General features: G+C 44.2%; 2 protein-coding genes across 4 annotated transcripts in view; both read right to left on the reverse strand.

Annotated features, from left to right (window-relative positions):
* sh3pxd2aa (SH3 and PX domains 2Aa) overlaps positions 1-4,357 on the reverse strand; it is a 334,085-nt gene extending 329,728 nt beyond the window's left edge. Inside the window, exon 1 of one of the 3 annotated variants that reach the window (XM_063200280.1) lies at positions 3,390-4,357. In XM_063200280.1, the coding sequence (XP_063056350.1) occupies positions 3,390-3,461 (72 nt within the window). In that variant the 5' untranslated portion in view covers positions 3,462-4,357. The remainder of the gene's footprint in view (positions 1-3,389) is intronic. The other 2 variants (XM_063200269.1, XM_063200275.1) reach the window with 2 other exon arrangements.
* A 2,523-nt stretch (positions 4,358-6,880) lies between these two features.
* stn1 (STN1 subunit of CST complex) overlaps positions 6,881-25,000 on the reverse strand; it is a 31,969-nt gene continuing 13,849 nt past the window's right edge. The window contains exons 6-11 of the mRNA XM_063213720.1: positions 23,218-23,347; positions 17,020-17,191; positions 12,114-12,236; positions 11,906-11,978; positions 8,685-8,882; positions 6,881-7,306 (exon numbers count right to left, since the gene is read on the reverse strand). Coding sequence (XP_063069790.1) covers positions 8,725-8,882; positions 11,906-11,978; positions 12,114-12,236; positions 17,020-17,191; positions 23,218-23,347 — 656 coding nt within the window. The 3' untranslated portion in view covers positions 6,881-7,306; positions 8,685-8,724. The remainder of the gene's footprint in view (positions 7,307-8,684; positions 8,883-11,905; positions 11,979-12,113; positions 12,237-17,019; positions 17,192-23,217; positions 23,348-25,000) is intronic.

Genomic DNA, 25,000 nt, shown 5'->3' on the forward strand with positions numbered 1-25,000 from the left:
CTCTCTCATCTCTCTCTCTCTCTCTCTCTCTCTCTCTCTCACGCACGCACGCACGCACGCACGCACGCACGCACGCACGCGCACGCGCACACGCGCACACACACACACACACACACACACGTGCAAACACACACACGTGCGCACACACACACACACACACACACACACACACCACTTCAGTCCCACCACTTCTGGCTTGTGTGGAATATAACAAGAGGATGTGGCCTTATCCTCTTCCTGGCCCTCTCATCCAAAACAAACCACACCTCCCCCTCTTCTATTTCTCCCTCTCTTTTCTCCCTCTATCCTTCTCTATTAGTCTTCTGTTCTTTTCCCGCTCTATCCTCTAGCCTCTCTCTGTTCTGTTTCATCTCGCTCCTCTGCTCGCTCTTTCTCTCTCCCTATCTCTCTCGTTCCCCATCTCTTTTTTGCCTGTCTCTCTCTCTCCATCTCTTTTTCTATGCCTGTCTGTCTTTCGCCATCTCTCTCCCTGTGTTTTCCCCAACCCCCGTCTGTCTCTGTCTGTCTCTCTCTCTCTCTCTCTCTCTCTCTCTCTCTCTCTCTCTCTCTCTCTCTCTCTCTCTCTCTCTCTCTCTCTCTCTCTCTCTCTCTCTCTCTCTCTCTCTCTCTCTCTCTCTCTCTCTCTGTCTCTCTCTCTCTCTCTCTCTCTCTCTCTCTCTCTCTCTCTCTCTCTCTCTCTCTCTGTCTCTCTCTCTCTCTCACACACACACACACACAGAGAATAAGCATTTCCAGCTGCCTTGACAATCACTGACTATGCAAAGCTTCTCAGTGGCCATTCCTCCCAGTAGTCCAGAGGTCCACTGTGCAGTAGTGCATTGAGAGTGAAACAGACTGTAGGCAGCCCAGTAAGTTCTAGGGAAGCACGTCACTCTCCAAGGCACACACGCATGTTCACACACACCAATACGCAACATGCTCAGCCAGACGCAAGCGTTCTATCATGCACACACACGCACACGAAACGCTCACACGCACGCACATGCGCATGCACGCACACACGCATACACACATACAAGACTCACCAATACACGCACAGAGTAATTCGTATTCACTAACCAACACACATGCACAAACGTTTAAACTTTCAATAAAACACACAGTCAGACTAAGTCATAGACACCGATTGAGTAACACACACAGACACAAGCATACACACACAATCACTGACTCACCAATACACACACACACACACACACACACACACACACAACGACTCACTATTCACCAACATCAAAGAGAGCAAGCATACTTTGCCATACACAGAGGCTAACTCATAAACTTTCCACACACACTCATGCTCTCTCTCACACACCCAGAACGGCTGATGAGAGAGAGAGAGAGAGAGAGAGAGAGAGAGAGAGAGAGAGAGAGAGAGAGAGAGTGAGAGAGAGAGAGACTGATAAGAATGAGAGAGAAAGGGAGATATAGAGGAAAGAGGAGGGAGGGGGCCATAGAGAGACTCCCATGAGATATCGTGGTTCAGAAACTAGGACAAATCAAGCCCTCTCACTCTCTCATCCAACTTCCAAACCCCAACTTGGCACAGGCCGACTCTCCAAGAAAAAAGAAAGTGTTTTCTTTTCTTTCTTTTTTTTCAAAGTTTCTGATGTGAACAGCTTCCGAGCGTGACGCGGTCTCACACTGACACACAACAACAGAGCGTACTGTAGCAGGACTGGACTGATGTCATCAAAGCCTTCGGGAGAAGACAAGGCGTGTGTGTGTGTGTGTGTGTGTGTGTGTGTGTGTGTGTGTGTGTGTGTGTGTGTGTGTGTGTGTGTGTGTGTCAGAGTGTGTGTGTGTACGTCACTGGTAAGGTCAGTGAGAAGGCGCACATGCGTGTGTGTGTGTGTGTGTGTGTGTGTGTGTGTGTGTGTGTGTGTGTGTGTGTGTGTGTGTGTGTGTGTGTGTGTGTGTGTGTGTGTGTGAAGGTGTGTGTTTGCAAGTGTGTTAAAGTCAGTGTGTGTGTGTGTGTGTGTGTGTGTGTGTGTGTGTGTGTGTGTGTGTGTGTGTGTGTGTGTGTGTGTACGCGCGAGTGCGTGTGTATGCTTGCAAGTGTGTGTGTGTGTGTGTGTGTGTGTGTGTGTGTGTGTGTGTGTGTGTGTGTGTGTGTGTGTGTGTGTGTGTGTGTGTGTGTATGAACGAACGCCACTGTTTAGGTCAGCGAGTGCACGTTGCAGAGCAGGTCACAGCCAATTTGCTAAGAGGGCACACGAGTGTGGTGGGTAGAGAGGGAGCACATGACAAACACAACTCAACTCTCCAGAGAGAGAGAGAGAGAGAGAGAGAGAGAGAGAGAGAGAGAGAGAGAGAGAGAGAGAGAGCATGACAAAGTAAACTCAACTCTCCAGAGAGAAAAGAGAGAACTTTGTGTTGTGATTTGCGACAACTCCTGGATGTGTGTGTGTGTGTGATGAAGTCCCATATAAATGAAAAGTCCCATATATATATATATATATATATATAGAGAGAGAGAGAGAGAGAGAGAGAGAGAGAGAGAGAGAGAGAGAGAGAGAGAGAGAGAGAGAGAGAGAGAGAGAGAGAGAGAGAGAGAGAGAGAGAGAACTACAGTCAAAATTCAAACTGTGAAGATTCTCCTTCACCCAAAACAAATTAAATTGTAAGCAACTCAGCTTCTTTTCAGAGCTTGCTTGCTGGACTACAGTCAACAGACAGTAATTTCTATCAAATCTGGTCACATTTATCAAAAGAGGAGCTGTACACAATGAAATTCTTCTAGGAGCTTGCTTGCCTCCTTGCTGGATGGACCAGAGTCAACACAATAGTAAGAATGATACTGTTGTGCCTTCAAAGAGGGGTGTGACGGCGTGCCTAACAGGCTTTGCCAACTCGAGGAATTAAAGTGGATCTGAGCTGCGGTTGAGGAGAGGACACCACCAACCCCCCACGAGGTTTCTCCTCAGCTCTACCCCCTCAGGATGTTCTGACTGCAGAGAGTCTTGGTTAAATGTTTACAACATATGTCACTTGGGGATAACTTCATTTCCATTGTCCTTAAAAAACGTGGTCATTATGGTTTAATTGCCTGGACGTCACTGCAGATGATTGAATGTAGTGTCATTGCGTGGCATGTGGAATAAAATGTGGAATCGTGTTTCTTGAATAAATCACTGATTAAGCCATGATGACTTGACTTCAGGTGGTCTGAACTTCTCAGAAGCATATCTGAATTAGCAGTCTTTGGTTGAAGGGAACACTGCTTAAATGTCACTCATAAGGAAAATCAAACCTGATACTAAACTGATGAGAACCCAAAATTACAACACGTTTCAATGCAACAGACTAAGTGTCAGCAGAGACAGTGGGGTACCAGAGAGGTGCAAATCAGGTAAGAAAACACTCACGTAATGCTTTGAGGGATGACGTCTCTTCTCCACATCCACCACTTTCACGTCCAATACTGTCCGAAGATGCATCTTGGAGAAAATAATAGAGCTCGAATAGAGCAGGTAGGCTACTTGCGGGGTATATATCGAGCTGCAACCGTTCTCTGGTTCAGGCTAAATGGGCGCAATTGCCGTTACAAGCCGGGGAGAAATGACTGTATAAATCACGGATGGGCGCAATTGTGTTTGTAGCGGTCTCTATCCAATGAAGGCATTCGATTGTCCCTCCTCGCTTCGTGGTCAGTAAACAAGAATGGCAATTTAAAGAGAGAGAGAGATAAAGATTCCCGGCTGGTGTTGTCAGGCTATTACGCGTGCATTTGGCGATGTTGGACAGCGTGAATGCCTGGAAACTTCTAATGGTCCTGATGAACCTAGGAACCACTCGACTGTAGTAACTGACAGGCAGTGCTAATATCCGTCTTCCCCCTGTGTTCGTCGGTCAGTTGAATCCAAATGAAGGTCTCCCACTCGGAACCGGGGCAACGTCAGCGCGAGCTCGCGAAGCGTGATGAAGAAGCTGTATCACCTTTCTCAGCCCAATGCGGTGGGCTGGCGCTTGTATCGTTTCTTGTTGTTGACCAACAATACTCCTGTCCAGGGGGTGGTTGCTCACTCCTCGGGGCACTTGAAAAAGACCGGCGCATTGACCGCCAAATAGCCTGACTTGCTCGCAGCGAGTTGCCAGGCTCCAGAGCACAGGGGAGGAAGCGCAAAGCGATTTGGTCAATGGGGCTGGGCTTGGTTGTTTGACGCGAGTTCGCTCGCTCGCTTGTAGTTGGGCTGGGGAACCTCGCCGCGCAGAACTGGGTTGGCTGCTGGTAATAAGACGCCGAGCGAGGTCCTCCTCCGCATCACGAACACGGCTAGGGTGCATTCGGTGCGGCTGGGGGGTTTTGTTATCTGACCGAACGCGAATGGAAACGCTGTGACATTTTCAGCGGTTGTTTACCTCGAGAGCACGGCAATATGTCAACGGGACAGCAGCTGCCACGGGGCTGTATTTCAGCTGCATAGAAACAGAGAGATTGCTGAAGCAGTCTTTGCAGTTGTTACACAGAGTAATAGCAAATCCTAGGCTATTCCAGCTAGCGTTATGCAGACATGCACCGCGACTAAAATAAATCCACACATGGATTAAATAATTGCTTTATTGTCGTTGAGCACAATTAACACTCGTGTGAAATAAAGTTGTTGAGGTAGTCCTGGCGGTGTCCGTTGGCCAGGAGCCGATGACAACAGGAAAACGGGGAGAGGGCTGAATACAGATGTTCCTTGGAGACGCGTGAAGCTATTACGCACAAAATGTCTCCACCTTGTGGCCAACCCACTGACACGGTGCTCAGTTACACATGACGAAATCGCAAAGATTTATTTAATTAATGAATGGATTTAATGAATTAAAAAAATACGTCACCCCTTAAGTTAAACACAGGAATTAACATATTTCTGAATTATATTATTTTGATTAGTGCACGACCACCCACCACCACATTTTTACTTCCTGATGAACTTCTATGAAAATGTAAAACGTTATTACTGTGCCATCGTAATTTACAAAAATAAAATACATAAATTACAAAACATCTGAACTGAATCTAGCATCAGATGAAATGACTGAGTACATAAAAATAAATCTTCCACACATTGCATTGGCTTTGCCATAAACCTCAGCCACTGTCCAGAGCTCTTTTTAAGCTTCTTGCCTTCAAAGGCCCCAGCGTTGCCAGAAAGAAAAAAACCTTTTCCATTCCTGGAGTTAAGTCAAGTTAACTCAGCTCTGCCATAAAAAAAGAAATCCCTTCCTAGGCCTTCATCCGGCCAGGCATTGAAATGGCGGTTTAGTTGCAGTCACTGGCAGGGATGGCAATAGGGGGCGAGGGGCAAAGGGGGTCATTTGTGCAGCCCAGGTCAGTTGTCCAGTCCAGAATTGGGTTGTCATTACATTTTACATTGTATGTTTTAGGGGGGCTTTAAGATGACTTTGTCCAGGGCCAGGGCAAAACGGTCAGCAGCTCTGGCCACTGGTGCCATTTACACTTACATACAGTATAGACACAGGTCTCTAAATTAACCTTTTTTCATCACCAGCCAAAATGGCAATACGTTGTTCATCTTATTAGCCAAACACAGACCCACAAAGTGATCAAAGTGGTTAGTAAGCTTTCTTTTCAACAGCCAAAAAAAGTCCTCAGCATTTGGCCGGTTAGCGGGTGTTAACTTTGAGGCCTATATAGTAATATATTATAGGGTTAGCTTAGTCTTTCTCAACGGGGGCACTGCAGCCCCCCAGGGGGAGTTGGGGATACAACTGGGTGGAGGCAGGGCTTAGTTATCATTAAGGGGCATTCACCCATTTTATTTTTACTACAGAGGGCGTTGGCAGGCTTATGATCAGGTCAAGGGGGCGTTGGGATGCTTATGATGAAGTGAAGGGGGCGTTTGTTCTTAAGAGGTTGAGAACCGCTGGCTTAGCCGGTTCTGGGACAGGGCCAGTGTATTGGCTGGGGCCTCGTTGCCTGCATGACTGGGGCATTAGAATCGGTGGTCTTTTCTGATGGTCTGCGTCACTCCACTCAGGCGGTCACTGGAGCGTAACGGTTGACTTTGTAGAACTAAACTCTATGAGGGCTATCAAAGCCTCGGCCAGGGAAGCCGACAGGGGGGACAAAGGGGGTCACTTGTCCCGGGCCCAGGGATCCTCATTTACATTGCATTGACTGGGTTTGGGGCCCTTTCAGATGTCTTTGTCCCGGGCCCAGCCAAAGTTGTTAGCGGCCCTGGCCTCGACATTGCCGGAAAGAAAACCTTGGAGCTGAGTCAAGTCAGCATTGCCATAAAAAAGAAAAAAAAAAACACTTTATCCTGTCAGACTGTTTAGTAGCTGTCACTGGTGCGATATAGACAGTCTTAACCGGTGCTGGTACAATGCCAGTATAGTGGGTTTGGAGTCACGGCCTAAAACATGCCATTTCATCCGGCCTGGATGGACCGTTTGAATGTTTACGTCTGTCTAACGGTTTGGGTCACTTGGGATGTGACCGGACGATAATGGCTAACATTAATGCCCGTTTGGTGAGTCATGAATTGAAACCTTAATAACCATTCAATATAATAACCCAAATCCTTCCTCTAATTATAACCACAACTTACTCTTCCACAGCAGGGAAACATATTAGATTGAGGATAGAGTAAGGGTATGTTTTGAGTTACAGTTAGTGACTTTGTCCGTTCAGGCAAGATGCCATGTTTTTAGGTAGTCCAAGAGCCAGGGCAGGGTCACTGGCACTGCTACCAGCAGTATAGTGGCAGACGCAGTCACTGCTGCTCCCCAAGGTGTAAGGGTAGAGCTGGACTAAATCACACACACACACACACACACACACACACACACACACACACACACACACACACACACACACACACACACACACACACACACACACACACACACACACACACACACACACACACACACACACACACACACACTTTCTTATAGCTCTTGCTTTGGCTTTGCTATAAGCCTCTGTTACTACTGCCCAGAGCCTGTCCATTTAAATTTAAGCCTCTACCTTGAAGGCTTTGGTGTCTCCAAAAGTACAAAATAAATCTCTCATCCCTGGAACCAAGTCAGTTTTGCCGTTCAAAAATAGAAGAAAAACCCCTCCATTGTTCCAATCCAGGCAATGTCAAACAATGGCAGTTGCAGATGAGGTCCAAGGCAGTCGGTCAACAGTGTACTGTACTGCGGGTCGCTGGTGCTGCTGATGACTTCACAATGGTACTGCTGATGACGTCACAATGGTTCTCTCCAGGAAGTGGAGGGCCATCTCCAGCGCTGGGCAGCTCCGGTCCTGACTGGAGCTTGTTTCCTGTCAGAAATAAATGCAATGTTCACTAGTAATTTTCGCAGCTTGACATCAATACAATCAATCCTTCCATCCATCCATCCATTTGTGCCTGTGTATTCATTGACATTCATTGAATTACAAAAATCTCATTTATAATGTCATTTTCTTGCTTGTGATCAACACAATACAATACAATACAATAAAATACAATACTAAAATATAACATAATATAATCATTAGTTATTAATTAATCATAATTAGCCATCTGTTTTTCAGTCCAACAATTCATCAATCCATCCATCCCATCCATCTATCTGTGATGGCAACCCGGATTCACCAGTTCTGCAGTACAACCCAGTGCCTTCCAAAATGACCCGGTTTTACCTGTCCAATTCAAACAGGTGATTGCCTGGTGGTTACATGATCATCTGGTTGAATTGAACAGTTAAAACCAGGTAATTTGGAATATGTGGCACTGGATTGAAAGAATCCAGATTGCCCATCACTGCTCTACAGTCTCCATCAATATTCTCCATCAGAATTTTTCATGTGAAATGTAAAAGAAAACATACACAGTGGTCTTCAATGTTTAAAGTGAAATAATCTGTTTGTTTGTATGCTACTAGACAAATAAATTTCCTTCGGGATTAATAAATGCTCCTCTACTCTACTCTACTAACCTTTTTAAAACAAATGCCCCCTTGACCTCATCATAAGACTCCCAATGCCCTCTTGACCTCATCATTAACAAATTAAAGCACACACTTATACATTTGTTGTTACCAGAATGGCAATGACTCATGAGTCAATGAATTATGAGTCGTAGAGCATTACTAAAGGCCCTGTGTTATGTCATAGTACAGTATTACCCAGTGAGCAGATGGAACGTCTTCTGATTGACTGAGCAGGTGTCCTTTATTCCCGGGTAGCAGGACACCTATGATGTCATGCGGGCGTGCGGGAGTCCAAGTTGCTTCTTTTCTAGCTTTCTGGCGAAGTGCTGTTACTAATTCTATTGCATCTGGTTGTCTAGTCAAGATCGCGTGGTTAGTTCTATCGCATCTGGTTGTCTAGTCAAGACCCCGTTACTAATTCTATCGCATCTGGTTGTCAAGTCAAAAACCCAGTCGTCAATTCTATTGCATTTGGTTGTCAAGTCACCCCAACGTTCTGCGCGCGTCCTTACATGCCTCCGATAGAGGCTGCGCCGTCAGGCTGTTAGAACGCTCCGCCTCGTCCATTATTTCCCTTGATATCGGGACACCTCGTCGGCCGCTATTCCATACGTAATACTATGGTAGTTAACCTTTCAATGACTATGACAGCATGCCTCAGATGGTACGGCGTGTATTAAGGGGCTACGTGAAATGTATAACAAAACATACTGAAGGAAACCAACCTCCACGGTGCGGATCGTCGTCATCAGGTGCTGGTGGCCGTCAGACGACGGTGTAGTGTGCGTCGCTGGTGCTGATGATGTCACTGGTGGTCTCCAGGACGCGCAGGGCGGTCTCCAGGGCGGGCCGGCTCAGGTTCTGGCTGTAGCGGCGCCGCACACTCGACAGGATGTGCAGCACGTGGCAGCCCTTCTCCGCATCTGGAAACGGCAGGGCAAGCAGGAAGTTCAAACTGAACATCATTGATGGCAGGGGCCAAGAACATTTTTCATTTGAGGGGCCACATCAAAGTCCTCCAAGGGTCATTTTATGAACACAAACCAGGATTTCCCCCTGCACTGAAGGCCTGTACTGACGGCAGCCCCCTTTACAACAGACCCCAAACCTTCACTAGGTCCCCTGAAAAAAGAACTTAATTGTAAATTTGCAAATTTAATTTCTAAGATTGCTTTACAAGAACACGTTTTATGTGAAAATGCATAACATTTAAATTAAATTGAAGGGCAGAATAAGACAGCCTCACTGGGGCAGCCGTGGCCTAGCGGTTAGAGAGTTGGTCTTTCAATCTAGGCGTTGCTGGTTCGAATCCCCCCTGACCTCTCCCTACATCTCCATCAATGGCTGAAGTGCCCTTGAGCAAGGCACCTAACCCCACATTGCTCCAGGGACTGTAACCAATACCCTGACAAAATAATAGTTATAAGTCGCTTTGAATACATTAAAGCGTCAGCTAAGTGAAATGTAATCTAATCTAATCTCACGGGCCATAAACGGCCCGAGGTCCACAGGTTCCCCACCCTGACTGTCGTAAGTCATCAAACGTTAACCGATTCACTAGATGGTGACTGTGGTGCTCTGGAAAGGATGTGTAGCACGTGGCATCCCTTATCCGCATCTGGAAACGGCAGGACAAGGAGGAAGTTCAAACTGTTCAAACGTTGACGGTCGTAAGTCATCAGACGTTAACAGATTCACTAGATCGGGGATGTCAGTCAAACTCAGGCCCGCGGAGTCATTTCATTCGGCCCGCGAGATCATTTCAAATGTGTAATACAGTTGGCCCATATACACCATTGACGTATAGCGTAATAACACTTGAGCATGAAATTCAGTGCGTCACAGGAATATGAGTGGGCCCAGCTCACACTCAAATGCAACACAATATGTGCAGGCTCATCTGAACTACCATATATGATGGGGATGAGTGTATGTGAATTTTTACTATAAATGAAAGTGGAGTAGAGTCACTTTATTGAGTGCATGCATGCACAATTTAAGTCAACTAATTTTTTTTTTTTTTTAAAACAATATTCGGCCTGCAACTTTGTTCCGGATTGGCCCTCAGTCAATTTGAGTTCGACACCCCTGCACTAGATAGTGACCATGTGGTGCTCTGGAAAGGATGTGCAGCATATGACATCCCCGCTCCGCATCTGCGAGTGGGAGAGGAAGTGCTCATCACCAAATTCCCAGCTCCTAATCCACTTTCACCCTTCCACATCTGGAAGTCAGTGTTGCCAGATGTGTCTGCTCAAATCCCGCCCAAAAGGTGCCACGAAGAAGCGCTAAATTCCGCCCAATGTCAACAAATTACATTGATTTCTATGCGCATAAAATCGCAGATTTTTCCCGTTTTTACCCGCAGATGCCCATCCCAAGCAGCCCGATTGGGCGGGTAACCGTCCAATCTGGCAACACATCTGGAAGTGTTCAGCAAAAGAGTTGGTAGAGCGCTACTAGTGTCCCTCAAAACCAACTGGTGCTCTTGGAAGGGGTTCAATGTTCAAAAAAGACAGAAGGAAAAAAATCCTTGGTCCAGGCACTTCAGTTGGTTAATGTAGTAAAAAAACAAACTTTATTTAAGGGGCAAATGCATTAAAAAAACACCAACGCGTTTCGGCGCTGTGGCCTTCATCAGGGGCCACAGCGAAGGCCACAGCGGCCACAGCGCCGAAACGCATTGGTGTTTTTTTATGCATTTGCCCCTTAAATAAAGTTTGTTTTTTTTACTACATTAACCAACATCTGGGAGTGTGTTCATCACTCATAGTCACAACAAGTCATAACAAAAAAAAAGAAATCCGTCTTTGTAATGCAAGACAACATTGCTTCACTTATTATTGACGGCCATCCCAAGCAGCCCGATTGGGCGAGTAACCGCTTCACTGCTTCACTTATTATTGACCACTTATTGTTACCAGTCCATCACTGTTACCTGTCCTGACTTGCACTTTGTGTCAGTCTGTAAAATGTCAGTCTTGTATATGTCTATGTCCTGGCATGGTATAGAGAGAAAACGTGATTTCATTTCCCTTGTATGTCTGTGCATATGAAGAAAGTGACAATAAAAGCTGACTTGACTTGACTAGTGTGCTTATCCAAAGCAAGTAACAGTCATGTATCATACAGATTATCGGTTACTGGGTCTGGAGCAATGATTGTTGTCAGTCACATCACCATATTTCTCTGTCAGAAGACAACGTCAAAGTCATTCATTACGGAGTCATTATGGTGACAATATGGTGCCATAAAATATTCAGTCAAGTCAATTACTTCTTAGCAGGTGTGCAAGTTCAGCAATGTCTGCCTGCCTGCCCATCTATCGGCCTAATTTAGCACGTAACACTGAAATGCACATTCCTTTCCTCTCCATGAAATGGCCATTGGATATTCAAGGCCAAATTGAGGAATAAGCCATTGGGGGAAATGGAGAAGAAAATGGGCTATAGAAAATGGCTGAGGTAAAAGGCGGAACGGAAGTGAGAATGGTGTGTGTGTGTGTGTGTGTGTGTGTGTGTGTGTGTGTCTGTGTGTGTGTGTGTGTGTGTGTGTGTGTGTGTGTGTGTGTGTGTCTGTCTGTGTGTGTCTGTGTCTGTCTGTGTGTGTCTGTGTGTGTCTGTGTGTGTCTGTGTGTGTCTGTGTCTGTGTCTGTGTCTGTGTCTGTGTCTGTGTCTGTGTGCGTGTGTCTGTGTGTGTGTGTGTGTGTGTGTCTGTGTCTGTGTCTGTGTGTGTCTGTGTCTGTGTGTGTGTGTGTGTGTGTGTGTATGTGTAGATGAGGTAAATGGCAAAACGCCAGGAAGAAGGGAGATTGTGTGTGTGTGTGTGTGTGTGTGTGTGTGTGTGTGTGTGTGTGTGTGTGTGGATTTGTGGAAAGAAGAAGCTAGATGTGTGTGTGTGTATGCGCGTGCGTGCGTGCGTGCGTGCGTGCGTGCGCGTCCCCTACATTTCTCCCGCCTGGTGTCCTCCTGGATGACGTCCCTGATGGCCATCAGCAGGTCTTTGTCCTGCTCCGTCACCTGGGGGACAAAAAGAGCTTAATTAGGCGGAGCAGACCAGACAATACAGATCAGCAGATATCACTGAAGACTGGCAGGGAAATAGACCAGGGATGCGTTTCTCGACAGCTTAGTTGTTCTCCAGGGCAAACTCACATGGTAGAGCTCGTCCTGGGAGATGACCTTGCGGAACAGGGTTCCCTCCTGCTGGAGGATCCGGAGGCTCTCGCTGAGGAGGTGACGCACGTGAGACGGAACCGAGGGCCCCGCCGCTGATGCCTAGAACCGGATAACACACACACACACGTGCACGTGCACGTGCACGCGCATGCACACACACACACACACACACACACACACACACACACACACACACACACACACACACACACACACACACACACACACACACACACACACACACACACACACACACACACACACACCCTTTAAGAGACATTCATTTTCAAAGCGACATAGCCTCTTACATCATTGTATCATTGTAACAGTCACTAAAAAATACCCTTTACTACCATATTACTACAACACTAATGAACAGAGCACAGGGCAGACACATTATCCGTTCCGGTCAATGTGTGGGGGGAAACACACACACACACACAGACCCACAAACACACACACGCCCCTCGCCAAACACACACAAGCAAACAAAAAGGTATTCACTCATGAAAACATATTCACGTCAACAAAGAGCTGTCACGCAAGCACATACAGTTAATGCATGTTTAGTACAATACAAATACACGCAAACAGCTGTACACATTCCCATTGTAAGTAACAGATGCTCCACCAAACACACAAACAAGGAAGCAGGACAATGTAAAGACACGACCTCACCTGCATATGCACATGTTTTCCACACTTATTACAAAAATATACACACTCACAGAAACAACCAAATGCATCTACACATGGAGTACTGTACATGCCGCATGCATGCACGCACGCACGCACACACGTGCGCCAACACGCACACACAAACAACCAGAAATATACTTCTTGTAGATATAAACATGCACGCGCACTCGCGCAGGCACGCGTCGCGCACACACACACACAACCGAGGACCCAGACTGATTGCAAAATTATTCATAGCCACAATTGTATAATTATTAAGAAGTCTTATATAGAACTCTTCAATAAGACCAGCCTGCCACCTTGGAATGCTGAAGGCCTATCACTCCAAAGACACTGTGACAAACATAAACACATGTGCTGCTGACTCACAACTTAATGAAAAACATACACCACTTCATATATACTGGCCCCCCTAGGAACCGACATACCCCCACACACACACACACACACAGACACACACATTTGTGCCCTCAATGTAGTTCCAAAAGGCTTTGGCGCCAATACTGATACTGAACATGTGCTTTATCCAAACACACACACACACAGACACTTAATGTGGTCTCATTAGCCAGAGCATTCCCAAATGCTAGCTTACTTCCTTCCACTGCGCGCGCACACACGCACGCGCACAGACACCTTTGAGCCCTCCAGTTTCCTGCCCAATGTTACACATTAAATAACATACCTGTGCAGACAGATAGCAATAGCTACATCACCTAAAGAGGTAAAGACCATGCACGCACGCACGCACGCACGCACGCACGCACTCACGCACGCACGCACGCACGCACGCACGCACGCACGCACGCACGCACAAAAAATTGTCAGCAGGCCCCCTGCTGACTTAAATGTATGCCTCTGCATCTTTAAAGCATAAACACTACATAATGTTGGGGCGGTCAAGTCTAACCAAAAGATCAAAGTCAAAAGAAGAAAAATAAAATAAAATAAATAAAGAACATCGAGCAAACAGAACGCATACGCCTAACCCATTCCCTTTGATCGAAGCAGGGATAACAATTAAACATGTTCTGCGTTGTTGTTGTTTATGCCCGTGGTTACCATGGTGGCGACACGGAAATAAATTAAATAAACACACACATGCGTGCATACGCAGCCCCGCGTCGGGCTATAAACGGTGGCTCACATACGCATGTCTATTTTAAAACCCATGGGGGGTTACAGTTTCCAATGAATGTGTGTGTGTGTGTGTGTGTGTGTGTGTGTGTGTGTGTGTGTGTGTGTGTGTGTGTGTGTGTGTGTGTGTGTGTGTGTGTGTGTGTGTGTGTGTGTGTGTGTGTTTGTTGTTGAAGATGTTGATGTCATCTCGGATATTATTGTCACCTCGGATATTATTGTCCATGAAGGGTTGTGGAAGGAGAGGGGAGGCTTAGCACAGGAAACAAAAACAACGTGGAAACAATGTCTGTGTGTGTGTGAGTGTGTGTTTGTGTGTGTGTCGTCTGTGTGTGCATGTGCGTGTGCGTGTGTGCGCACACGTGTGCCTGTGCGTGCGTGCGTGCGTGCGTGCGTGCGTGCGTGCGTGCGTGCGTGCGTGCGTGCGTGCGTGCGGTGTATATTTGTTCAGAGATACAAACTAGAATAACTGTAACTGCTGTACCAACTGGAATAACTGTTTTGCTGTAACTGCTATGTGCTATTCATGAATAAAAAGCCTGGGAAGCCTGGGTGTAGCATTATTCTCAGAAGACAGTAAATCCATGCTGCTAAACAAGCTGTAGGCCGCATTCTACTGGGTTTTATTCTTTGCTGTACTGATGTCCTTTGAAAAGATGTTTTTGTGTGTGTGTGTTTTCAATTTGCTCAATCATAAAGGGTGTACCGGTATTCACTTTTCTGTGACACTGTGCTTCTGTGTGCTAGTATTATGAAATCACTTTTTCTTTTTTTTCTTTTTTTTAATTACGGCGTTTGGTGGTCAGTGGTCAAGTGATCCTTGGTCTGACAAAGTTTTGAGAAACACTGTTGTAGATGTCTTCACAGTGTTGGTAGTACACCTGTGCCATAAATGCATCTCTGCCAGCTGAGGAGTATTCCAAAAGAACCTGGATCAGTAGCAGACCTGATAAAGTCAACCTTGAGGTTGTGGTAAATCATGTAATAGAAGAGTCTGGAGTCCCTTTCTTAAAGGGACACAGTACAAGATTTTTAGTTGTTTATTTCCAGAATTTGTGCTACCTATTCACTAATGTAACCTTTTTCATGAATACTTACCACCACCATCAATTTCTAAGTATTCATTATGACTGGGAAAACTGCACTTTTCATACATGAATAGGGGGATCTTCTCCATGGTCCGCCATTTTGAATTTCCGGAAATAGCCATTTTTAGCTGTAAAAATGACTGTACTTGACCATACTTGAAAATATTAATTTATTACCTAGTAAACGTTCATGAAAATATCAAATTTGGCAATAGGCAGCCCAGTTTCAATGAGCAGAATAGTTGCAGTACCTTTTTTGACCATTTCCTGCATAGTGTCCCTTTAACTAAATTACATCAGTGGGCTATCTATTAGCATGTTTACCCTAGCTTTATTTAGCCACGTTAATCACTTTTTTTTAACTTTCTTTTTTATTAATTATTTACATCCAGATACAAATCACTTAACCATGTTCTTGTAATACTCCACAGGGCTGGGGAAAGGAGTCACAACGACAAAGCCATCATCTCATTCCCCATTAAACAGTACAAGAAACTCAGCCAGAGGTTTTGGGTGTAAAAGCACAACAGGCTTCATTCCATCCTGACAGCAGTTAAAAAGCACAGCTATGTCAGATGTGGTGCTGATTGGATGGATTGACGCTGAAGGCTTAGTCTGCTGTGCCAACATGTTCTTTCTTACAGCTGCCAAGATTGTGTACCGCTGTGTGTTAATGCGCGCGCGCATACACACACACACACACACACACACACACACACACACACACACACACACACACACACACACACACACGCACACGCACACGCACACGCACACGCGCACACACACACACACACACACACTCTTCTGGATTAATACTTTTTTTTTTCTTTCAAAACACAGGGTTGGCTAATCAGGATTAAAATTCATACTTTTGTAGATTTTTTTCCACAGATACTGCGATATAATATGCAGATTTTTTTGGGGAAAGTTCAGTTTCAGTTCAATATGCAAATTGATCATACTTGAGCAGCATAGATACTACAGCCCCAACAAGAGGGTGGGTGTCACAAAAAACACTGAAGCCGAATCCATTTTTCCCTGCAGTCAAACACAGGCACACACATTTGAAGAAGTGGGCTATCTCTGTGCTTCCATTCTGTAGTGGGGTAACCACAGGCGAAAACTATTTTTATTATTCATTTTAAATAAGTTATATATATATATATATATATATATATATATATATATATATATATATATATATATATATATATATATATATATATATATATATATATATATATATCATTATTATTATCCAGACTCTGAAGGAGACATTGATTTGTCACAATGCCTGTAGTAATTGAGTATTGTCATACTTGCAGTTTTTACATTTGCAGTGCACTTTTTAAACTTGCAACTTGCACTAAGCAGTGTGCCCAGTGTGTGTAACTCTTTGGTGAGACCTGCACCCAGGGCTTGGCGTTAACATTTTTTTGCTCACTGGTATCTGAGGCTGGTAACTTTCCCACAAGCCCACAGCCATAGTTTTGTTTTTAGAAGTTATGCTCAAAAGATGAGTTAGACCAGAGCTGTTTACATCTACTTTGACTTTGGCTACAACACGGTGTCAAATACTCAGAGGTGGCAAGTGTAGGGGAAGTTCATTTTCAACAGGAACTAGTTCAAAGTTCAGTTCACATATTTCAAAATGAACCAGTTCGTTCATAGTTCATAATTGTTTATAGTTAATAGTTCGTTCATAGTTTCCAAAAATAAAAATGAAAAAAATTAACTAGTTCGGGTAGAACACTTTTCTTTGCCATGATACCTTAGTTCTGAGAAGATGAAGAAGACCAGAGCCGATATAGTTTCCTTCAAGAAAATGGCAGAAATTGAAGAATTTGAACATAAAATTAGCATTCAGTTCAAGTTCGCCCAAATTAAAAACTAGTTCATGAACTACGTGTATATTCCATTGAACTAGTTTGGGTACAACACTGGTTGCAGCTCACCTGCAGCTGGCTGCTGTGGGGGCCCTGCGTGGCCAGCTGGGGGATGTAGGGGTGCAGCAGGTGCTCCACGTCGTACGGCCGGAAACGCCTCACTGCCTTCTCCCGCAGGAAGTCCCTCAGCGCCTGAGTGGCCCGGCCCAGGACAGAGGAGAACGAGGGCTGACCAGCAGCACTGTAGGGAGAGGCACAGTGCACGAGTTAAAAAAGACAAAAAACAAAAATAAAAACCAATGAAGTTAAGTGAACTCACTTAATGTTGGTCCTATATAAAAACAAAATGCACATCCCACTGCAGACATCGTTTGTGTGTAAGGGGGACGAAAAGTCACCCCATCCAGCTTCAAACCCATGCCTTTGAGGTACCAAAAGGTGCACTCTAACAAAAGAATGACAGTCTTGACCCTGAAGAAGACATGCACTGCGTCGAAACATCAGTCATGTTTACACCACAATAAAATAACTAAAAAGTATCTGGTTGCTCCAGTCATCCCTGGCCTAGTCTTCTGAAGTGGACCAGTTTGCTTTCCAAAAGAATGACAGTCACTCCATGAAATACTGTCTGAGAACTGAGAAAAAGACCAAAGTTGTCATACTGTCTAATTACAAATGTACTACGGTAGAAGTGAGAGTAGAGAGTTTGGAGAGTTTGTTGACATGGCGCTGCATTGTGTGGCTAGTACCTTACCCTGCTGTGACTGCCTGTGAGAAAAGCACTTTTAAGTGCTGTCTTCAGTATGTTTTCCACAGCTATGGGCAATTAAGAAAATCGTCTTTTATTTCATGATGTATAATTAATTTATGTAATTTGTATTTTTCTGCACATATGGAGTTACTGTCATTTCACTGCGAGCTAGCCTAAGGCTAGCGTTGTATGTGATAAATAAATGACTCTTACGATAGCCAGAGGAAGTAACATACAGTAGTTAGTGACAGTTCATAAGAGGTATTGTACAGTGCCTCTGGAGCTCCTTCTCAAGGGCTCAGACACACACAGAGACAGGACTTAGCAATTTGCTGAACAAGACATTTTCAATATACCTCCAGCAATGATTCAACAATGAGTGTCTCAAATTACAGAGTTCAAGAGAGTCCTTGTAATGCGCACAAGCCTTCAGTAATACAGGCGCAGGTGTGTGTCAGGTAAACTTGATCAATAATGCAAGTTCAGTGCAGTACGGTGTTGTCTGAAATTACACATTTTAAAAACAAATATGAGATGTAAGCCAATTTTGAAGCAATGCATTAGAAACATGAAACCCAGATGTTCTCAAAATGTGCTTAAGTATTTCCAACCAACCGTTTCCTCACAAGGTTACAAAACATTAGCCAGTCTGCCGCCACCTAGTGAATCAGACTCGATCTATTTATATTTACACTCATAAAAATGTGTTTTTGATGTGATGTCTAAAATTACTTTTGTATACAATAATGTACAAATACACAATTGTGTGTGTTATTTTTTTTATTCTGTTTTGTTTCCCTGATATGCATTATATGTAGTTGTAAGTGTAATTATTTACTAAATTTCACTTCTGTGAAACCACAGTGGGTCAGGTATCAGAGCGACAGACCATTCCAAAAACGACAGCGTTTTTGCGAAAAAGCCAATCTGCAAATGAAGAGCTCTTTCCCAAAATGAGATATAGTCGAGTACATCTATGGCCAAAATGCACCTTACCCCAAAAAAATTGATACAAAAGGTTTTTCAACTGATTTCAATACATCCAGCTGTCCTTACTAACATACTAAAAATCTAGGAAAATCTAACTTCAAGAAAGGTGTAATTTTCAAGATCAAAGTATTTAAAAATAAAGGTTATTACATGATACTTACATTGGCATGAGTTAACAGGTTTTCAGGATCTGTTTGGTTGGAGTGCTGTTAGGGTGGATAAAGACACTACTGCTATGGTAATATCCGTGTGCTGTTTGTCAGGGCACATCATCAGTGATGAATCATGGTGTAACTAGGTATTTTGGGTCTTTCAGCAGCTGAACTGAATAGACAGGAGCCACTACATGTGTAAGTAGAGGGCAAGGTGAAACGGTTGGTACTGGAGACAGACAATGTCCTGAAAGGAACATAGCGCTTTAGCATAGCTTTCAGGTGAGCCAGAGTAGGGCCTGTTGTAGCTTTATAGGCAAGGGTCAGGACCTTGTATTCAATTAGGGCATGAAAAAGAGGAGTGGCATGCAGTGACATTTGCAAAGGGCTTATTGCACAAGATGGAAGACCAGTCAAGAGGGAGTTGCAGTAGTTCAGGTCAGATGGACAATATCAGAAGTTGAGTCAGTCAGGTCAGATACAGTCTGATTTTATGTATATTTAACAGTGAGAAGCGACATGACTGGGAAACCGTGGCTATGTGGTCAGAGAATGATAGATGGTCATTAACAATGACACCTAGATTTCTTGTGGCCTTATTTGAGGCAACAGTAGCAGAATCCATATTGAGTTCGATATCATAGCAACCTAAATCTTTGGCTGGGATCACTAGCAGTGCATTTGGGCAAGGCTCAACTGAAGGTTGCATTCCTTCATACTTGTGGATAGTTCAGAGAGGCAAGCGAAATATGTGTGACCGTGGAGTCATCTAGCACAAAGTAACTGTGCTTCATCGGTGTAACAGTAGTATAAGAAGCTGTGAGAACAGATAACATGGCCCAGTGATGTGGTGTACATGGCAAATAGGAGTCCCAGCACCAGCCCTTAGGATACCTCTGTGGAGAGGCTATGATTTGAGGAAAGCTGACCTTGCCCTTGATACATGCTAAGAATGATACCACCAGACTCAAAGAATGTCTGGAAGAACTTGAGAAACATAAAACTCAATTATTTACATCTAAGAGAGATGTTAAATAATCATGTTTTGAAAAAAAATGCTAGCTGGTGTGTCTGCACAAAGATTTTTAGATTTACTACAAAACAAAAAGAGATGTCCATAATCTCTTCTGAAGATATCTTCTGGCTTGCTAGAAAAAAAATAAGAGTAATTTTGAGCTTGGCTTTTTCAGATTTTGAGTTTTTGCATTTTGAAATGTAATGCATATTTAATTAGATATAGTCCAATTACCATATTAAAACATAACATTTCAGAAAACTTGCAATACATTTTTTTCTCACAAATATGTGAGTAATCACCGGATTAAGTTTCATGGTGATATCGGCAAGCTAAATTTTTTGGCCTATTCACCTGGAGTGTCTCTTGACCCTTATAATAAGCCTATGGCAGCCATGTTGAAAAAAAACAATTTCCCAAAGTCAGATTTTACTAGATTTTTAGTATGTCATTTAGCAGGTCCAATAGTAATAGAATCCATAAAAAAACCTTTTGTATCAATTTTTTTGGGGTTAAACCCTAAATGTACTCGCCTAATATATCCATATTATAGAATGTTGAGAAATGGACATTTTTATATTGGGCATTCCATTGAATTGCATTGCCAAATACATTTTTATAGAGGTATTAAAGTATGTTTTCAAAACATTTGAATGACAAGAATTTACACATGGAGTATAGGACCTCTTAACAGTCAATTCCAATATTAAAATGCAAAATGTCAAAAATGGTGGATATAGCTTTTTGGAAAAGAGCTCCTCAAATAGAATTATAGCCATGACATCGTCCATCCAGGACCATTTGGGGGACGCATTACTATATCTTCGTACAATGTTATGACCAAACAACTGCAGGTGGTAAAAAAAATCCTAAAGAAGAGCGAACAAATCCTAATGTTGCGAGGCCAGACAGTTTCCACAAAGTGAAATGAAACCGGCTAATATTTCAGGCTTTCCTAACACATCACAAGGTTGATACTACTTCCCATTTAATGATGTTATGTCTATTGCGTTCTCAGCTAAACTGAGAAGCCCCTGACATTGTGGATTATGAAGATTGATGCATGGAGTCATCCATCAATCTCTGTTAAGACTTCCCATTTAATGACTGTGTGTTCACAGATCCCTACCTACCTGTCAAACACATTCTGTGTGTGTGTGTGTGTGTGTGTGTGTGTGTGTGTGTGTGAGAGAGAGAGTGATACTGCATTGCCATATGGGTGCAGCAGGTCATAACTGTGCAGTGTGTGTGCGTGTATGTGTGCGTGTGCGTGTGCGTGTGTGTGTGTGTGTGTGCGTGTATGTGTGCGTGTGCGTGTGCGTGTGTGTGTGTGTGTGGCCGTGTGTGTGCGCGCCCCTGTGCGTGCGTGCATCCTGTCTGAATGCATGTATACGAGTATGTGCGTGTGGTCTATAACCCCTACCATATGCAAATACACATGTATATGCATTTTAGCTCACAGGCGACAGAGCGTGTAGCCCCGAGACCACAGCTGGACCCACGAGAGGTTCGACCTTGACCCGTCCTTGACAAGTCATTAACACCCCGTCATGCACCTTCAGTGAGGTGCCACGGGGAAAAGGTACACGGTAGGGGTGGGCGATATGACGATATTATATCGTGAATCGCGATATTGAGTAAAAGATCGTCCCGAATCTGCCAAAGTGGAGAAATCGTATAGATCGTCTTGCAGTGAGGATGTTTATTATCAGTATCAGAGTGACGTTTTCTCACTTTTGTTGTTGTCTTCACTTTATTCTTTACATTATTGTATTCCAATTGTACACTTTATGAGAGTGTCATCAGTGTGTTAACATTTTATTGACTGCAAATTACAAATTGCAAGTATATGAAAGTTGTTTTTTGTTGTTTTTATTTTTTGGATGGAAGATCGTGATAAAAAATCGAAATCGTGATTTCATGTTAAAATATCGTGATACAACTTTTTTGCCATATCGCCCACCCCTAGTACACGGGTCACATGTGCGACCACGTGTCAGTATTCATTACATCCGCAGATGGTGGTTATGCATGCAAACACACATGAGTTTCTAAAATCAACAGCGTCAACAGCTGTCATAGTGTTTTGGGTAAAAAAAAAAGGCGAGAGAGAGAGAGAGAGAGAGAGAGAGAGAGAGAGAGAGAGAGAGAGCGAGAGAGAGAGAGAGAGACAGAGAGAGAGAGAGAGAGAGAGAGAGACAGGGAGAGTAAATACCCGGCCATCCATGGGTACGGAGGAGGAGGAGAAGAAGAAAAGAAGAGGAGGGGGAGAGACTGGTAGAAAGACAATTAGGAAGACAGGCCGACGGAAGAAAAGTCAAAGAAAGACACGCAGACTGATTCAAATGTGTATGTGTATGATGTTTGTGTTATTAAAGAAAAAAAGATGTTGAAAGCCAGAGAAAGAAAGATGCAGAGATTAAAAAAATACAGTAAGATGAAGAGAAAAAGAAAGGCAGATAAAGATATAGACTAAAACAATGTTTCTCAACTGGTGGGTCGCGACCCAAAAGTGGGTCGCGGAGGGGTCATGGGTGGGTCGCGGAGCCGTAGCGTAAAAAAAATCATAATTCATTCATTCGCTAAAACAGAAAAAAAAATCCAACTTTTCCCGCAACAATTTACGTTTATTTTTATAGGCGATTGAACTTCTCATCTGTCGTCATAGATAAAATCAGAATGTTTATGCGAGATAGTAGTGTGCAACCAGTCATTCGAGTGTCGCTAAAAAAATTGGGTCGCGACCGAATGAGAGTGGAAAATGGTGGGTCCCAAGACTGTTCCAGTTGAGAACCACTGGACTAAAATATGAAGCTAAATTATGTTGTCCAAAGCCATAAACCATACAGTAAACATTAAGCTGTGCTTTGTGTCCATAGACACAGGTTGCAGCCATGATAGTAACAGAGTGCTTGCGGCCAAATCCCCTTTGAATGGTGGAAGTCATGGCAAAAGAATGCAGGCCAATTAAGACCAAGGACGAAGACACATATCTCTCTCACACACACATACACGCGCGCACACGCACACTCACACTCACTGAATGTCTTACAACACAGAGAGCTTTGAGTGCTTGAGTTCAGGGGGTTGTATTATACGACACACACATCAAAAATTTACCATCAAATGCCCTTCCCCAAGAGCTATTGAATGACCTCTACACACATGCAGTTGCACACACGCACATTCACTACATATGACTCCCTACCAGCAACACACACACGAGCACACACACAGACGAGCACACACACACACACACACACACACACACACACACACACACACACACACACACACACACACACACACACACACACACACACACACACACACACACGCACAAGTAACGTGATGCTTACGTTGTGCTACTGGTGCCTGGTTCTCCTCCACTGGTCGGGTTGAAGGGCTTGAGGTAGCACCTGCGGTAGAGCTGGGGAAGCTCCTGCATCCAGGAGATCTGCACAGCCATCACCGGGTCATTCACCTTGTCTATAACACAACAACACAACACATTATAGAACCACCATCACTGGGTCATTCACCTTGTCTATAACACAACCACTACACAACAACACATTATAGAACCACCATCACTGGGCAGGGTTTCCCCCAGTACTTTATTGCTAAGGCTGCCACCTTGACAACAAACACCTACCACCTTGACTAGGTCTCCTGAAAAGATACAGATTTCATGTTGTGAATATAATTTCTAAAGTTGCTTAGCCAAAAAAAGTATACTTTTAACGTCCCACCACCTTGACTAACAAAAATTCTGCGGGAAATACTGCTGGGTCACTCACCTTGTCTGCAACACAACCACAACACAACACCACAGCACATTATAGCAGTGGAGCAAAGGAAAACACATATTCTGCGCTTCTAGTGACAATCCGGTAGCCTAGAAATCTAGACGCCCCTAGCAACCGGTCTGGCTCGCCAGGCTAACAATCCAGTGTAGCCAGTGTAGGACCAGACATGAATCTGGCGCCACACAGATGTACCAAAGGATGTCGGTTCGAAAGACCAAACGCATAAAAATGCTGAATGTATATAATGATTGTGGGTAGTCATGGGTAAGCGGTTTGGGGCGTCAGACTTGTAGCCCAAAGGTTGCCGGTTCGATTCCTGACCCGCCAGGTTGGTGGGGGGAGTAATTAAGCAGTGCTCTCCCCCATCCTCCTCCGTGACTGACCTACCCTGAGCATGGTACCATGCCGCCGCACTGCTCTCTTGGGGCACCATTGGGGGCTGCCCCTTGCACGCGTGAGGCATAAATACAATTTTGTTGTGTGCAGTGTGCACTTGTGTGCTGTGGAGTGCTGTGTCACAATGACAATGGGAGTTGGAGTTTCCCAGTTGGGCTTTCGCTTTTGCTTTCACATACTATGTGGAAAAGTGGTGGAACAGCAGAGTACTTTTCACATGCCAAAGCTTGACTCCCTTAAATGCCCTCAAACATTTTGCCATGAGCTCTGTCCTTGAGATAAGAGCTCAGTTGTGTGAAACCTCTTGACTCCAACTCCCCCTTTTAAAAACTCGAGCTTCATTCTGACGCTGGGCAATACCATTTGAGTGTGAAGTCTATTCCCTACAGTATAACCATCAGATTTGTATGTACAGTATATAAGGATATTACGAATAATGAAAGCAATAAAAAACACCTTGTAAACACTTTCATTTTGAATCATTTTGATTTGATCAGCATGTATCAGAATCAGTAACATAACCTGGGCTGGCCATTAGAAAACATAAAAAAAAGAAAAAAAAAACAGATTAGCTTTCTTGCTTAAAAAGAGTCAGAACTGCTTCAAAATTTCTGTTGTACTGACACATTTTCTGATACACATAACGCACACTAAAATTCAGAAGTGCCAGACCTTTTTGCTTTCTGTGTATTCACACCTGCATATTCTGTCACAGGTGCTGCTTGCGTAGGCAGAGGCTGGCATGAACGCATGAGTGAGCATGCAGCACCCTGTGTGTGTGTGTGTGTGTGTGTGTGTGTGTGTGTGTGTGTGTGTGTGTGTGTGTGTGTGTGTGTGTGTGTGTGTGTGTGTGTGTGTGTGTGTGTGTGTGTGTGTGTGTAAGAATTTTAATGGATGGATGCACACACAGGTGTGTATGTGTATGTGTATGTGTGCG

The sequence above is a fragment of the Engraulis encrasicolus genome, chromosome 1 (assembly GCF_034702125.1).
Source record: "Engraulis encrasicolus isolate BLACKSEA-1 chromosome 1, IST_EnEncr_1.0, whole genome shotgun sequence".
Lineage (NCBI taxonomy): Eukaryota > Metazoa > Chordata > Actinopteri > Clupeiformes > Engraulidae > Engraulis > Engraulis encrasicolus.